Source organism: Sceloporus occidentalis, unplaced genomic scaffold (genome assembly GCF_023333645.1).
Source record: "Sceloporus occidentalis isolate IW3139 unplaced genomic scaffold, rSceOcc1.0.p SCAF_4, whole genome shotgun sequence".
Taxonomy (NCBI): domain Eukaryota; kingdom Metazoa; phylum Chordata; class Lepidosauria; order Squamata; family Phrynosomatidae; genus Sceloporus; species Sceloporus occidentalis.
Window position 1 is genome coordinate 60,551,665 of NW_028316984.1, and position 17,986 is coordinate 60,569,650.

A 17,986-nucleotide genomic window follows, 5' to 3' on the forward strand; every position below is an offset into this window, starting at 1 on the left:
TTCCCCATCCCATTCTCAGGAAAAGCACAGCAGGGTGTGTGTCAAGTGCATATTGCATTTTCCCAAACAGCAGATCTAAACCAAGCTTTTGGATCTGTTTGCAAGCTCATGGTTCAGAAGCACAGATGCAGAACTTTGGGGTTTGGGGGCATTGAAGACCCAGTGTCAAATTGTTACCAGCCACAAAACTCACAAAGTAGTTTTGAGCAGTTTGTGCAAGTGTTATATGCACCACTTTTTCTGTGTCTTCAGCCAGGAGCTGTAGATGGACAGAATTTAAAATGTCCTTCTATGTTGAAAAGGGCTATAGAAGTGAAGTATGTATTGCAATTTTAGACTGAACTAGACTCTCAGAAGCTAGTATTGATATCAGACTTTAATGCATTGAGTAACATTTTCCTTTAGTTCTTGTTTAAAATAGAGGTCCAGACCTTTTTGAGTGAAGAATGCTTTATGGACCTACTCTGAAGATAACTGATGAATGAATGATTTTTGCTTAAAGGAAATGCATCCCAAGCATATTACTTTAGTTTTTTTCCATAGTGAACTATCAATAAAACCAAAATATACTATTGAAATTTCATATCTTGTTTTGTCTTTATCTGCACTTTGCCTTAAAGTGCATGCTTTAAAATATACATTATTCTCACCCAGAGTGGTTGCCTTACTCTTTTACCCATAAAACAAGATTTCTGTGTGCTGCTTTTCAAATAGAATCTAAAATGCTGCAGAAATCTTTGTGTGTGTCTCCTTATTTTCAGCCGTCAATCCTGTTGGTACATCACAGCTGGGAATTAATTCAGTAAAGAACTCTTTCTGTCTTTCCTAAAATGCTCTGTTCTATTGTAGTGGCCCAACATTTACATATTTAAAAGTCTCGTTTTATGGTTATCTTCATAGTCATCCAAAATTCAAATGTATGTTCCCCATTGTGATACAGTTATTGAACTGATTATTATTTTTATTGACAGCATCAACAAAGAGAGCATTGTTGACATCGAAGGGGTTGTAAGAAAAGTGCCACATAAAATTGGAGGCTGCACTCAGCAGGATGTTGAACTGCATGTTCAAAGGGTAATATTCTTCAAAGCAAATTAAAATTTGCATTGCACATTAGGATTTTCATGGTTAGTCTTGATCAATGCAGTCTTTTTTGTGAACTTTTATTATATGTAATTGCATGTAACAACAATTTTAAAAAGTTTTATGGAGAAAACATGATTGAATAGTAGGTATGGGTACCCAGGAAACTATTCTGTGTTTATATAAAAGGTTCATTTCCAGCTACTCTTTAAATCATTAGTGTTAGGTTGTGTTTTTGTAAGGAGCAATATATGTAGACAGACATACAGTAGGCCCTTGGTATCTGCTGAGGTTTGGTTCCAGGACCCTCTGTGGATAACTAAAATCCATGGATGCTTAGGTCCCATTATATACAGTGGCATAGTAAACTGGTGTCCTTTATATAAAATAGCAAAATTAAGGTTTGCTTTTTGGAATTTATATATTTTTGGATATTTTCAAACCATGGATACTTGAATCTGTAGATAAGAAAAAGCCCTGGATACCGAGGGCCAACTATCCTTTTTTAAGTATCACTAGTTCACAGAAATATATGTATGGAAATATATGTATAATACAGCCTAAATAAGCATATGCTTTTTGTGCATAGCAGCACAGTATACTTAAATTCTAAATGCCTTCCAAGCAATATTGGGGGGGAAAGTTCCTCTTACAGTTCTCTAATAGTAGTTGTAGTTGTAATTGCAATAATAGTAGTAATGAGTACAATCCAGAACTACCACATGACCTCAACTTCATGGTGGGCTATAAACTTCATAAAACAAGAGTTTGTGGAATTGGATACATAGTCCTTTCAGTGGGAGACAAATGCCTTATAGATCCAAATAAAATGAGGGTTACTATAATTCATGCAGTCCTGAAGTTTTCCATAAGTGTGTGGTGTTTGCAACAAAGTTTAAATTCAGTCACCTGCATTTAGATAAGAAAAGCAAATTCTGGGAATACATGACATGAAAGATGGAAGGAAATGAGTTAGGTGCTTTAGTCAAGAAAATATGGAGCCACTCCTTAAAAAGTATTTGGACTATTGATAGAAAATGTTTTTTCATATGCATTCGACATAACATTCTTGTTTTATACTGCTCACATGTAAATTTATGCACGCGTTCTCTCATCTAAAACACACATAGTAAAGGTATAATGCTGTTCCAGACAGCAGCTATCTCTTTACCACTGAAACTGCAACAATATATGCTTTTAGACTTCTGTAAGTGTATCTGCAAAGAGTGAGGGAGTTGAAGAAGCTAGGATCAGATTATTTCAGGCCTGATGCTCAAGTCATTAAACCGACCAGGATTTTTTTTACTAATGTTTCATATATTACCATGAAAATAAAACCAAAGAAATGTATGCCTCTTTAACATTTTTCAGACTTACAGTATAGCCTTCCAGCAAATGATTATGTAAACATTGTTTCCTACTCAGCCAAAACTGTACTTCTGTCAATCACACTACAGTTTCTCCACTGCTCTTACATTTTTTTAAAAAAAAAATGACACATATCTCAATTTCAGATATATGTGATTAGTCTGGCAGAACCCCGACTGCCCTTACAGCTGGATGATGCTATTCGACCAGAGGTGGAAGGAGAAGAGGTAAAAATATATTGTTATTAATGTGAAGAAGTGTGTGTGTGTGTGTGTGTGTGTTTAAAGAAAATAGTTGTAACAAATTTTAGAAGCTGGTATTCACAATTTAATTTTTAAATCCTTGAATTTTGGCATCATTAAGCATTATGCGCTGTCTTGTTTACATTCTTTCAATACATAGTTGTGGGCAATACAATGGGACCTGCATATTATCTGGCATTAGGGGTGCGGGACCCTCATGAAAATGGAAAAACTGCAAATAAAATACACCATTTTTTTACCTGAGAAAATATCTCTAAGAATCTCTAGGTCCTCCAGTGCAACTCTGTGGTCAACATCCAGCAGAGGTTGACCACAGAATCACACTGGAGGACCTATAAATGCCTAAAGAAGTGTTTTCTCTAGGAATCTCTTAAGTCCTGTAGCATTACTCTATGGTCAGTAGATTCATGTTGGAGGATTTAGAGATTCCTAGAGAGAACATATTAATCAAATTTCCAAATAAACAAATATGCAGAAGTTAACGTTGCAAATGTAGAGGGGTGACTGTAATTCTGTTAATAAATTGTTAGTCGACTGACAGATAGCAATGACTGTTATTTCAAGATTGTATGCACTGATGGTTCAGAATGATATTTCTGATTATTCTTTTTGAAATGAAATGATTTTACAACTGTCATTATGTCATCCTAGTGGGGAAAGAGCTGGACAAGATTTTGATGTTCTAGTTTTCATTATTAATCTGTGAACAGATTTTTTTCAAAACAACTATGCTGTTAAAAGGTATTAATAAATAGTTTGGAAAATATCAGTTCGAAGTTACCAAATTATGTTGTCTTTTAAAACAAGCTGATAAAACTTACCTTAGTCTCCTAAAGCATAACCTAATTGTACCTTCAACTAGACTGAATGTTCTTAATTCATATCATGAAAATTTTAGCTTTTAAGATGGCAGTAATTGTTTACTTGTAGCACCCTTAAACACTAGTAAAGAAAAATTTGATCCAAGGATGTTTAGCCCTCCAGATATTATTGAACTACAGACCCCATCATCTCTCATCGACAGCTATTCTGGTTAGAGTTGATGGGCACTGCAGTCCAACAAAATCTGGAGAGCCACACATTCCTTATTCTTGATCTAAACAAATAGTTCTGTCATTCTCCTTAGCACAAATACAGGTGTGTCTGCAATTTGCTAGGGATCATAGAGTGCAATTTAATCCTATAGTCTACCCAGAGTATAGCCTACTCTGATCTCCCACCTCTAGGCAGGAATGATGATAGAACCAGCTTGTATCTGCTACTTTGATTATTTTCACCTTGCACTTATGTTTTAGTGCTTAAGTTACAAACCAGGAGCATAGGAAGCTCTTGTTCAGAAATACCCTTTGTGAAGGCAATATGTTACACAGACTGCACAGCTGGTGCCTCTTTATACAGTCAACCTATTTACATAAATATGCTTAGCAGGTGTCTATATCTCAGATAACTGAGACTCTTTGGTGTGGGCAGCTGATGAAATTTCCCCTGAATATGCAACAGAGCCAAAGTTTTCTTATGCTATAAAACGTGCGTCACTTTTTCCTTCTCAATGTTCGTGGTTTTCACTGTGCTTTCTTTTGCAACTGTTCAGGAAGGAAGAGCTACTGTAAACCAGGATACAAGATTGGACAACAGAGTGATTGACTTGAGGGTAAGATACCATTGTGTTTCAACTGACACCAATCAAATGCTTAAGAGGCAGCAAGTAGAGAGGAGTTGTATTATCTGTTCACTATAACAAAAGTCAGTGATATGTGCTTTTAACTAAAACTTTCAGATACATCACACAAAACTGCAAGGTGTGGGGTTTAAAAGGTGCCTATTGATGTACATCAAAAGAACTGAAGATTATGTCTGTTGGTCCACATTTTCACTTCTTTGTGTTACACAGTGGCCTCTGATAAATTTTTGTTTAAAGCAGCCCTCAGAAAGTTTAGACTAGTAAACTGATATTATTTGCAGCTTTTGCTCTCCTAAATCTGATGCCATTCTCAACAGGCTGCTTTTTTTGTCCTTTACTATATGAGCTTAGTTGTGGAGGCACATCACACAGTGACCTGAGGGAGCTACCTAGCCAGTCACTTAGATAACAGCATGGTGATATCAGCATCATGGTGCTCTCCTCTGGGGCTTTAACTCATCTGTTCAAAGCCAAATGTGCACTAAAACACACATTCAAACATGGATTCCTCTGAAAGCAATATAATGCTGAATGACAGTATCTGTGATCAGATCCACCTTCTTCTGTGCACCTTACACACCAGGCCACTGTTCCTTGTTTTCTTGCATTGCTGTGGTACTCACTTCAGTGTGGCGAAATGGCGAGATTTGGCCCAGTTGCCAAGACATACATAATGTACATGGGACTTGTCTCTCACCCTAAATTGGCTCAGCCCTGTGTGGGTTGTCCATTTAATTTTTGGTGGCTTTTACCATACTTCTCAAGCAAAAGAGTGACTGAACTCTAAAGCCATGATTTGTCACAAATATTCAAGGAGAGAGAAAATATGCACTAATGCTACCACCCCCTTGCATGTTCCTGACTCTTCCTATCTGGAAAGTGACTTTAAGAAGAAGGCAGCTACCTTTATGCATAGAGGCTGTCCTGGTAATCTAGAGTGGTTCAGAAGGTAAAAGGAAAGCATCAGAAGGTAAAAGGAAAGCCCATTGAATTCAACAGATTTATTGCCAAGTACAAATACTGAGGACTGCAGCTACATGGTGGCTGTAGTCTTCTGCACAATTACCTGGGAATAAAGTCCTTTGAATCTGGTAGGCCTGTATTATAAGTAAATAAGCATAGTATTGTGCTGTAAGTTATTTAATTTCATACTGTAGTCATTCTAAAGCAAGTCCCTTTGATTCTACTGGAGCTTTCTCAAAGCCATGTGCAGCTCTGTGGTGGTACAATTAAAATAACTCAATTTACAGACATTATTGTTTGTATGACTACATTGCTTGAGGATAAATGAGAGCATAGCTATATTATATGGTGTAGAAAAAAACTTCATAAAACCAAGAAGTTACTGCATAATTTATTTTATACTGGCATGGTCACTTTTCTGCCATGTCTGGATCTCCATCAGATGATTTAATACTTGAGGGATAACAGAAAATTTGCTTTTGTTATTTAAACCACCAGGAGCTATTTTTCTGATAGGTCTTTTTGCTATCTGTGGTAAAATTTTATTGTTTTGTGTATTTTTTCTTGTGGTGAGGATGTTTGGAGTTACAAAACAATTAGCTTTATTTAAAAGAAAAATTAACTGCCATAGAAAACTAGGGACTTTGATCAGTTAAAAAAGGTACAGGCCCTTTGTGTTGACATTTTGCAGAGAGAGATCCCTCATTAAGTGAAATGATCTCCTCTTCAAGAAACCTGTGAAATAAATCCACAAGCCAGCAATAATTTAATTGCATAATCTATTCATTCTAAAGCAAGCCCCTTTGATTTTTACTGGCTTACATTAGCTACTCTTAAGTAGACAACATCTACCATCCTCTGGCCCACATTAGCTACTCTTATGTAGACAACACCTACCCATCCTCCCTCCCCGCAATATGTACACACCTCTCCCCAACGTACACACTTGGCACATTTTGCAAAGGTTTCTTATTTGTTTGGTTGTCTTGAAGGGAGTTCTTACTTTTCACATGTGATGAGTGATCTTCAGTGACACCAGCCTGAGGTTTAGGTGAACTATGTGGTATCCCCATCATTAGTTAACCCATGCATCATTTTCTATAATTAAGGCTTAAGTAACTTTGATTCAGTTGATGTGCCTTTGTGAGTTCTTTCCCTGACAAAGTCACATCCAATTTACTGTTAACTACTTCTAATGCTCCAGAAGCTAGGTAGCAAAGTAGATGGTATTTAAACCATTGTGAGTCTAAATTGAAAAGATTAAGGCAGAGATTCCATACAGAGTGGGTTCAAGGTTAGATACAAGGTGAGCAGGAAATTCCATTCTTAATTGAAAACACAGGAAAACACAACATTACTGTGTCAGGGAAAAACATTATTAAAGTTGTATAGTATGACAAAAAATTTAAAACACAACAAAATGCAAAATGAATATTCAATTATCTTGACTTTTTAGCTACCTATATGTCTCTTTGTGAATGTATATACGCATACACACACATACATACTGGCAGTAAGTATTTGGAATGTTTTATAATAACCCTGACCTACTGGTAACCTCAACCTCCCTTTTCAATTAAGAATTGACATCCTTAGCATTCTTCTCACAGCATTTCCTCTAATTATTAGTGGCATAAACATATGTCAGAGGATAAAGGCAAATACAGGCCCAGCATGATCCATAAAAGCAAAAAAAAAAAAAAAAGATTATATGAGAATTTCTGTACCCCCTTTTTAATTCATACTCCACAACCAGGGAAGCTTACAACAGTGAATACCATAGTACCATAATGCAATCACCATATCAAACAATGTACAGTTCAGGCAGGTGAAACAGATAACAAGCTCCAGATTTATTTATTTTTATTTTTATTTTATTTATACTCCACTCTTCAGCCAAAAGGCTATCAGAGCGGCTTACTTTTTTTTTTTTTTTAATTAGACATTTCCCTGTCCTCAGGCTTACAATCTAAAAAGACAAGACACAAAAGGAGAGGGGAATGGCAGTGGGGAAGGGGAAAAGTCCAGCAGATTGTCTCTCTCTCTGATGCCTGGGCCACAACAGATGGACTATAGGGAGGGCCCTTCTTCTTTTTCAGGCAAGGCCTGGAGTTGTCCTGCCCATCTCTCCCTCTGGATGATGGTGAATGGAGGGAGGACCCTTCTCCTTTTCAGGCAAGGCCTGGAGTTGGCCTGCCCATCTCTCCCTCTGGATGATGGTGAATGGAGGGAGGACCCTTCTCCTTTTCAGGCAAGGCCTGGAGTTGGCCTGCCCATCTCTCCCTCTGGATGATGGTGAATGGAAGGAGGGCCCTTCTTCTTTTCAGGCAAGGCCTGGAGTTGGCCTGCCCATCTCTCCCTCAGGATAAACACATTTCTAGCAGTAAGAATTTGTGTCAAACTAAAAGCTTGTGTACTACCCAGTGGAATAAAGTTCCACTGTTTAGGTTACTGTCCAGACTTCATAGAGCAAGGTATTCCACAATTCCAGTATGGTCATTGAGCCAGTCATGCTTCCGCCACAGGTAGAACACTGCAAAAGGCATAGTGTTGTGTGCCTTCAGGTTATTTTCCAGTTATGGCGACCTTAAGGCGAACCTATCATGGGGTTTTCTTGGCAATACAATGCGCCTGCATCATGCGCAGCTATCAGTTTATGGTGAAAGCCACACGCTGGAAGAGGCAATAGTGCATGCTTCCATCTTGTGTGCACCACACCGCAGGCACGAGCTTACATGGTATTTCCCTTACACAGGAGGGGCAAGAATGGATTCCCCACATAAGGGAAGGGTGCATTGTATGTGTTCAGAGGACATTTGCCATTGTCTTCCCCTGAGGCAGAGGAGATGTAACTTGCCCAAGGTCACCCAGTGGGTTTCATGGCCAAGTGGGAGGCAAACCCTGGTCTCCAGATTCATAGTCCCAATGCTCAAACTACTTTGCCATGCTGGCACTCACTAGTGGGTAGTTGGGAATAAGTTACATCCTACAGTCGTTCTCATGTTTCAGAGATTAATGAGATCTTTTAGTTGATACAGTTGGAGAAACTGGTGGTGGTGGTGGTGGTGTGATGAATGTATGGGGTTTTCATGGCAGGTTTCTTCAGAGGACATTTGTGATTGCCATCCTCTGAGGCTGAGACTTGCCCAGGGTCTCCCAGAGAGTTTACATGGCTAAACCAGGATTCAAAACCTGGTCTCTCAGAATAATCTTAGGCCAAATTCCACATTAGCTTCTCAGTTGCTCAAATTTCACTGTTGCCTCATTTGGGCATACACTTCCCCTTGACATTCAGTCTCAAAATTTATTATACTTTTTCCATTAGACTGGGCTGGGATATAATCTCTATATTGCAAGAATGTTGCCCTAGGACAAGGACAATTCAGATTTCAGACCTCTCTCAGCCACAGAGTAAGCTTAAACCATTCACTACATCTCAATCTAATCTGCCTCACAAAGTGCTTTAGAGGATAAAAAACAGTGACTGGGAAAACTGCTTGTGCTGCTCTTCACTGAATGTATTGGGGGGGGGGGGTAGGAGAAAAATGTTGTAAATTATGCCAGAAATTATGTAAATCTTGACCAGTAAAGGTACATAATGGTTCATTCGTAGTGGTATAATATGGATTAATGTTATGCAGATGAATGAACAGATCCTATGTGTCTGGGAAAGTAGTTTAGCAATGTTTAGTTTCTCCTTAACAAAAGCTGGCTAGACTTTATGAAACAGAGATTCTTGCCTAAAACAAGCCTGAGTTATTTAAACAAGATAGCTTAACAGCAATGGTTTAAAGTTGGATTGCATAAAAACTTGTTAGACTCTATTCTAATCTAATATTTCTCTTATAACAACAATCTAGCTTTCGTGGATGGTGAAATTATGCTTTGCTGAAGTCCTCTTGATTGTCTGGAAGGAGAGCAGGGGGATGTGCAAGCATTGCATAGGCTTGTGGAGGGTCATCTATGTAGTGCTAAAATATGTTTTAATGTGTATGGGTCAGCTCGGTGACACGACCTGCTTCTAACCTAATCAAGTGTAGATTTCATCCCACAGTGGGGCAACCATTGTCATTCCATTCCTTCCCAAGATTTCTGTCATCTGCAGTCATAAGTAAATGCAGTTTGTAATTATCAAAGTACATGGGAATAAAGAGCCAAACATTCAGTGCAAAAGGCTGGCATATTGTAGGCTGCATTTCTTTTTGGTGCATAATGGATAGCCAGCTGTCCATCTTATACCACCTATTTGGGTCAATCTCATCAGTGATTGTTTTTGATCTGGAAGTGTCATCTCCCTTAAAAATAGTTGCCATGTGTTCTGAAGAAATTCAGCAAAAACCTGCTGATGCTGGTGGTTCTGCTTCATTGCTTCTCTCAAATACCTGTCAACTTATGAAGCAGGGAACTGCTTTTAATGAAAGAAATGTGATTTTGGTGAAAGACCACAAGAAGAAAGGCTGAGGAAATGTGGATTTCTGGCTTCAGCACTATGAAAGCTGCTTATTCTGTTTTTGAGCTCATAATGTCTGGCTTAGCTTGTGAGTGAATAACCATCCCAAGAATACACATGGGTGGGATTTTTCATGTTCCTCATTTTACCAGTCACTTGTATTAAATGAGCTTGTCAGACACGAGACCTTTTTTTACTTAAGGTTTTTCTTGAGTTTCTACAATGAGAAGTATTTGTGCACAGGTTTGCCTGAAAATCACATCCAGCTCTATGTTGTTGTTCCTTGTGGATAAGGAAGGCACTCGGTTCATCTTCGAGGATATTTTTTGTTAGTTAATAAGTTTCGAATTCATTTTTTTCCTATTTTTAGGTCTCAGATTCTGCACTTAGAGCTTCATTAACTTTGATTTGGTGTTGGGACTTGGGGAAACAACTTGACACATACTAAAAATTCTTTATTTGTACTACTTCAGTGACTGATCCCTGGTCTTACAGTAAAAGTGCTTGCTTGCCAGTGGAATGGGTACTGTTGGCAGAAAAGATTATTCCTCCCTACTGTAATAGCCATTATTTCCCCAAATTTGCTCTGATGAATTGGTGAGTCCTCCAGATTTGGGGGCTGCAGAGGGAGGCAAGGAAGAGGAAATACATTTGTATGTATGTCCATTTGCATGACTTTGAATGGAACCCAGAGTGATCCCTAGCTGGAGGAGAAAAGTTCACTTGAAGTGTGGAATTTCAAAACTTAGGGACCATACTGTGGATGAAATTGTACATGGGAGAGGGTCAAATCTACTGGTATTTCTGCATTTACATCCATGTGTGAAAAATATGTAAAATCTTGAAACAGAACAAATTTTGTCCACTGTCTTCATACATTGTGAGATTTGCCAAGGCCTCTGTGCCTTTCAGTGCCAAGTCAAAACATGATGTGAGGTTACCTCAGAAAGGGGCAACTTCAAGCCCTCCAGATCAGTGGTTCCCAAACTTCGGTCCTTCAGCTGTTGAGGACTTCAGCTCTCAGAATCCCCAGCCAGCTTGGCTAACAATCAGGAATTCTGGGAGCTGAAGTGAAAAACATTTGGAAGACCAAAGTTTGGGAGTTACTGCTCCAGATGTTGTTGAACTGCAGCATCCATCAGCCCTCAGTAGCAGCTCTCCAACTAGGACTGATAAGAATTTCAGTCCAGCATCATCTGAAGGGCAACATGTTATCAACCTGTGCTTTAGAGTATTAGATATTAACATGGTATCTTTTGCAGTTTGAGCTTTGGATCTATTTAAATGACAACTGTAATTTAACTTGGATCTAAATGAAGGGCAGCTATGTTGATTGGCATATCTATTTTATGCCTGCAGTCCAATTATGGATTGGGTTTTTTTTTAAGTGTATTTATCCTTTTCATGTTGCTTGAATCCAGTTCTTTTGCAAAAGCAGTAAACCGTACCTAAGCTACACTAGCCTCTAGACATCAGGTGTATTTGTTGCCTGGGTTGAGGGGCAAGCAAGAGGTTACTTGATGTAGTGTTTTTCTGTACAAAAAGAAATTCTTGTTGTCTATGTGCTGGGACTTGTGTTGAGAAGCACTGTATTGTTGCATGATCTCTGCCTGAAGCAGCCCAGACACAGGCTTATCACTTCAGTGAGAATTAGACTATAGCATATGTATTGGCTTTCAGATTACACAGGGAAGTTGCAGTGCTTTCCTTAAGCTTTTGTTCCCACGTGGATACATGCACACATGAACAGTAGAGATGTACTTGAAAGGAGAGATAAAATAATGCCTCCAGCATTCCAAAAGCAATATTCATTTTCACATTTTATGAGCTATAGTATATAACACTAAAACTAAAATCTCACTAGTTATTTAGGACTCAGTTTTTAAGCTTAAGATCCCAGAATGTATTTAAGATGTTCTTTACTGCTTTGTACAATCTTTGCTCCTTACTAGTGTGTGCGCATGTATTTTAGCAAGACGTTTTGAATAAGAAAAAGATTCTCATTTCAGCCCGTTAATCTAACACTCGTCTAGTTGAGGTTCATTTAATTGCATATATATTCTTCTACTTTTTTTGAAAGTCAGATGTTGGCAATTGAACTGAAATACAATCACAAATAAATAAATATTTCAAATAAATTTCAAATAAATATTAAGGAAATGTCGAAACAGTTCAATGACCATAGATTCTGCAAAATGACAAATACATGTTAGCATGTGGAAGTTTACAAGTGAACTTTTCAGTATTTCCTGTGTTGACTCCTCTTTTTGAGCTGTCTCTCAGACACACCCTTCGAATAGTGCTCCACTTGACTGCTGTCATAAATAGTACCGTTATACCTTCTCTTAACATTTTCCCATCAACCATCTGGCCCCTAGATCTAGTGTGCAGACTCTCCTGGGTTTTTTTAAAGAAACATTTCAATTGTTCAGAAGCTTAAACATTGCATAAAACATGAGCAGCTGTGCCAATTGCTAGGATGGCTCATTTCAGTATACTGATTCCAAGGGCCTTAAATCCAGTAGCTACAAAGGCCTCACAAAGAAGCACTTTCCTGGGAGAGGGGGGATTCTTGCATTAAATTTGTCTAGTGGAGTGGGCAAATTGGTAGTTCCCGTGTTTTCTTGCACTACATCATTCTGCATTTATGGAAAATGGCCTATCCAAACCTAGCTTTAATTCCATTCCTAATTAGTAAGGAATTATTATGAATGGAAACAGTTCAAGACCTTTGTTTCTTGTTTGCTTCTTTACTTCTCCTTAGTGGGCACCAAAGCCATAGAGGCTGCATGGGGCAGGATTGGACAATGAGTGGGAAGCATAGTGAAGCCGAGGAAGAAGGATTTGAACACTGAGTATTTTCCAAGCAGACACTCTGTGTTACAGTGTCTCAGGTGCCATAGACTTCACAAAATGATTTTTAACGTTCCTGCTTTGGGGAATTCAAAAACATAGCCGTGTTAGCCTGGAAAATCAGTATGCAAAGGCTTCTTCCAGCACCTTTGAGACTAAATGAAAGGTAGAAATTGGTCACATGAATTTTCATAGTCTTGAGCCTACTTGCTCAGATGCATGTGAAACATTAGCAGAGATTTCTGAATGCTTATCAAGTCTGTGATATATTACCTCAGTATCCCTTCCTGAGAGGACTGGGGTTGGATAACCCTGGTACATTAGGCCCTTCATATCAGCAGGGGATTGGCTCCACGACCCCCTGTGGATACCAAAATCCATGGATGTGCAAGTCCCATTAAATAGAGTGGCATAGTAAAATGGTGTCCCTCCTATAAAGTGGCAAAATTTAACCTTTGCTTTTTGGAATGAATATATGTATATATTCCTTCAAGCCATGGATGGCTGAATTCATGGATAAAGAATCTGTAGATACAGAGGGTTGACTGTATAGTAATTCACTGTGAGTAGACGCTGTAAATTAGAAACAAAACTCCATCCTCTTCTTCCTTCTCCCTACCATGGTGTTTTCCCTTATATGAAAAGTTGCCAGGGGTGGAGTAAGAAGGTTCTTGCAGTTCTTACAGATTCACTTTTGTGTACCTTGAAATCCAAGTTGCTATTTTATCTGCAGATTCTGCATCTTTTGGAGAAGTATCACTTCCATGTACATCTTTCAAACCTGTCTAAATCAGTTGAAATCAGTTTGGATCTTAAGGAGTCATCTAAATCTAAAGCACACCAGTACTAAAGAAATAGTCACATCACAGTTGAGTGTATGTATGAAAGAGTTTGAGTTTATTGAATGTGTGTGCGTGTGTTAGTTTGTTTTACAGTCGTCCCTTCCGATTCATGGGGGATCCATTCCGGACACACACAAACACACACACGGCAAATTGGAAAAACTGCAAATATTGGAGCCCCATTGTTTTTAATGGCCTCAAATGCCATTTTGTCCCTTCCCGTCCGCAGAAATTCAAAACTGTGAATGGGGAAGTCAGCAAATCCCGAGGAACAACTGTAACTAGGAAGGTTAGCTCTTCATAAATGAGGAAGCTCGTATCTGCCATTAATGTTATTCATAGTTTGTGAATTCCAGACCTGGAGAGATTTGCCTTTAATAATTAAATGAAATATCAGTCTTTAGGCTTATGTGTCTAGAAAGCTTCATATCCAAAGCTGCCTTTCAGATACTATGCCAGATTGTGGTTATACTTTAGTAACAGCTTGGAATGATGACTAAATTAATAAACCGTGGTTTAAAAGCCACCAAATCCAAATTGAAAACCTTGATTTGAAGTGAATTTGGATAGTGTGGTTTGTATAAACTAAAAGGGAGGCAGCAGGAACTGGCTTTTCTCCACACTTGCTTTTCCCAACTGTGAAAGGGGGGGCAGGGAGAACAGTGAACTCTCACTTAACCTTTCCACTTTGGAAAAATGACTGGGGCTTTTGGCAGTTCCCAGTTTGAAACCAGTGGTGCTGCTATGAAAGGTAAGGGTGCTTCTCAAGTCTCTGGCTGAGTCTGCTTCTCTCCATTGTTGCCTTTTCCCAATGGGGATGGAGAAAAGTGGAGTTAACCCACATACTGGGGAGCCATCCCTCCATGGCATTCATTCTCCTGAGGCTTTGTTCTTGCCTCATCTTATGCAACATGGAAAACTGAGGAATCAAGCAAAGCGAGTTAAATGTATGTCAGCATGCCTGTGTCACTTGTGATATAACATTCCTAACAGTTCTAGCCTTGGGGCAAAATATAATTCATTGTCTCTGTCCTACAGATTCCAACAGCAGTGGGGAGGAGGAAATGTTCAGTCTCTTGCCTTGAGCTCAGGATACTCTTGTTGGTGGATGTTCTGTGACACTTGTGCTTCTGTTGGCTTAATTGCTGCTAGATACATACTGTGCCATAGGTCTACGTGCATCAGACGGCTTGTTCTTGACATCATTGTCACCTGTACTTTGGATTGTTTTGTTTACAGATGAGATTGTGTCAGGGCTTCATTTCCACCCGTCAGCTGAAAACAAGACATGCTGCTCTAAGCCTTTATCTTTAGGAACCCAATGTTAATGTGGTTTTAAAACCTGGTTAAAAACAACAGATTGTACCAAATACTTCCCCTCCCTCCCTCCCCTCCCCTCCCCTCCCCTCCCCCCCACCGTGTTTTAGTTAACTAAAACTTTGGAGCTTCCATTGAAGCAATTAATACAACCCTTAGTTTAAAGAACAGAATCTTTTCTATGTGTTATAGGAGTGGGCTTCCCTCTCTATCCTCCATGTGTATTGGTTTATCATATCTGTGGTTTGGTGGCATGCCATGTGAAAAACCACACGTCTCATCCTAACTGAAAAGCCAATCATCTTGAAAAAGCAGTAAGAGTAAACAGGGTATTGTGACGCACGTTCTTTTCTTTTTTCAGGGGAAAAAACCCACACACACCTGTAACTCTTACAGACTTAGTGAAGCGGTAGTGCACTTAGTATGTTACCGAGGCTTACATCAGTTCTTATTTTGGATTTGTCTGTGACATACCCAACAGTACTTTTATGATAAACCTGTTTTTAAAATCTGTTTAGCACATCAATCTGTTAACCATCTTATAAATAATTTCTGTGCAAGCTTCTTTTTGTCTTGGAAGAATATTTATGTCAGTTAAAAAGTTGTCAGAGGGTTGTCCACTCCCTTTCTCCTTGGTGGTGGTGGTGGTGGTGTTTCATGATGATGACATTGAGGTTTGCGCTACTTTTTGTTTACTGTGTAGGTGTCACAGTGTAAATCTACTTTTCATTCTGACAGCACTGAATGCCTTTTTATTATCTTTAAAAATACAATTTAGCAATTTAGCCAGTGCTTTTATCTGGCGTATATTATAAATTCTTTGCGTATCTGCTGGGGATGAGTGAAATAACCACTATGGAACAGATTCTGCTACTTTTGCACTGTGTAGAGCCGGTATAAGGAAAGTGTAACCGTCCAGATGTTGTTGGACTGCAGCTCCCATCACCACTGGGAAGAATAGCCTATAATGAGAATGATGAGAGTTGTGGTCCATTAGCCTTGCAGTTAACAGGAGGTTTCCCATTCCTACTCTACAAGGAAGTTGTTTTTAGACTCTGTTGTGATAACAAATCTTTAGTCATTACACTCTTTAGCCATAGTGTACAGTACAGATTTTCACCTGTAATGTGTTATAGGGTATATGTAAAACCTGTCTGAAAGATAGGGCCTCATCATGTAATAAAATGTCCTTGAGGAGCTAGTTAATGTTTTCTACTGTCCTGATCAAAGTAAATGATCTTCAGCAAGTGCAATTAAGTTATGAATCTTAATATATTATCTTCACTTTACAGACTTGCACTAGCCAAGCTGTCTTTCGTCTCCAATCTGGCATTTGCCAGCTTTTCCGAGAAACTCTAATTCACAAGGGGTTTGTGGAAATTCAAACTCCAAAGATTATTTCTGGTATGTATTTGTTTATAATACATAATAATAATAATAATGAGTCCCAGTCCTGGGAAAAGAGTGGGATATAAATAAATAAATATATAAATTTATAAATAATGGATCCACTTTGCAGGCTGTAAATGTGTGTTTGTTGTGGACAAGCACCTATTACTCAGGTGGAAAGCATTAATTGATTCTAAGTCATCAATTATAGATTCAAATAATTTTTAAAGCTGAATTCTTTTTTGAAACAGTTTCTGATTTAAAGGGATGGTTCCTCTCTCTGCTGAAGTGCTCTGTTGGTAGGAAGAAACTTTCAGTCTACTACAGCTTGTTATTTAGTTCTTGTATTGCCATAAGAAAGAACTGTATGGAAAAAAATGAATTTTGTCTGGTTACAGCATGCCAGGTTGCGTGCAGATAGCCATTGCCCCTGGCCTTGTGAAGCCAAAAGCCCTAATTTGCAACAGAATAAGAGTTATGTTAAAATATGAATTGCAACATCTACAAGCTTAATGAAACTCCTAATGCCCCTGTAAAGACATACCTGAATATCTTGTGCCATGTTTCTTCTCTGCTGGAAGTTGTGCCACAAAAAAGGGGACCAGTTTTGATATGAGTTTGAAGATCTATGCACTGTACACTTCTATAAAAGACATGGTCTGTTGACAAGAGTGTAATGGAGCTGGGTGAGATAAAATACAAGTATTGACCAAAGAAGTGTTGACCATCTGACCAAAGAAGATTATTATAAAGGCTAAGCACATCTACAAATTGATTAGATAACTCATGCCTGTGTGTAAAACTTCAGAGAATGAAACTGAAAATAATGAAGGTTGTTACTGTGACTTGTATGGCTTCCTTTAGACAGATCAAATGTTCCATTCAGAAGCATGCTGCTAAGTTTCCCATGCTTCATAAATGGTCTCCTTTGTTTTTCAGCTGCTAGTGAAGGCGGTGCCAATGTATTTACTGTTTCCTACTTCAAAAGCAGTGCCTACCTTGCACAGTCCCCACAGCTGTATAAGCAGATGTGTATTTGTGCTGACTTTGACAAGGTTTTCTGCATTGGGCCAGGTAAAGAAAGTTCTTCATTTTTTTTCACTCTAATTACAAATGCAGCCATCCTGTCTCTGGAACAAACGTGCACTAAATGTTGGGGTTATGCATGTGTTAAGTCTTGCAAGGCCTTTTCCTTTCTAATCTGCAAACCAAACAAAAGTTTCATGCAAAGGCTGCTAATCCATATGGCAGCTTGACAGGGCTTGCAGGCGGAACAAATGTAATATTCAGCTGAAATAAGAACCATGAACAGAGTGATGGTGTTCTCTAGTGGCTGTTAGAGTGTCATACAGAAGTTTCTGGCAGGGAACATGATGACTGCAGCTGGATGACTGTAGTTTCAGTGAACTTAATGCAAACCTATGAGCTTGATAGTTCCAGTAGTTTGTTAATGTATATTTGCTAGAAATTAGTACATTCTAAATAACACTGCAAAATATTCTTGTGTGCTGTTTTTCCCCCCAGAGCACGTAAGTTCCATATTAGTAGTGTACACACTTATGTTCTGTCCTTCTTTCTATAGAAATACTCCAGCTATATGTTACTGGAAAACTATGCTCCTCATATATTAAAGGAATAGGTTTACCTTCATCCATCTTCTCCCACACAAGGGGAAATGTATGTCTTCATGCTAGATCACTTTTAAGGAGAGAAACTGTATGAGTAATTGATACTGGGGCTCTGGACAGTGAGCCCTGTAATCTAAAAGATAGAGTGC

General features: G+C 38.7%; 1 protein-coding gene across 1 annotated transcript in view; it reads left to right on the top strand.

The window, feature by feature from the left end:
* The window catches only part of LOC149313901 (aspartate--tRNA ligase, cytoplasmic-like), a 56,441-nt gene that overhangs the window by 26,045 nt on the left and 12,410 nt on the right, over positions 1-17,986 (top strand). The window contains exons 5-9 of the mRNA XM_089520111.1: positions 972-1,074; positions 2,598-2,678; positions 4,306-4,365; positions 16,113-16,224; positions 17,149-17,283. Of these exons, the coding sequence (XP_089376237.1) occupies positions 972-1,074; positions 2,598-2,678; positions 4,306-4,365; positions 16,113-16,224; positions 17,149-17,283 (491 nt within the window). The remainder of the gene's footprint in view (positions 1-971; positions 1,075-2,597; positions 2,679-4,305; positions 4,366-16,112; positions 16,225-17,148; positions 17,284-17,986) is intronic.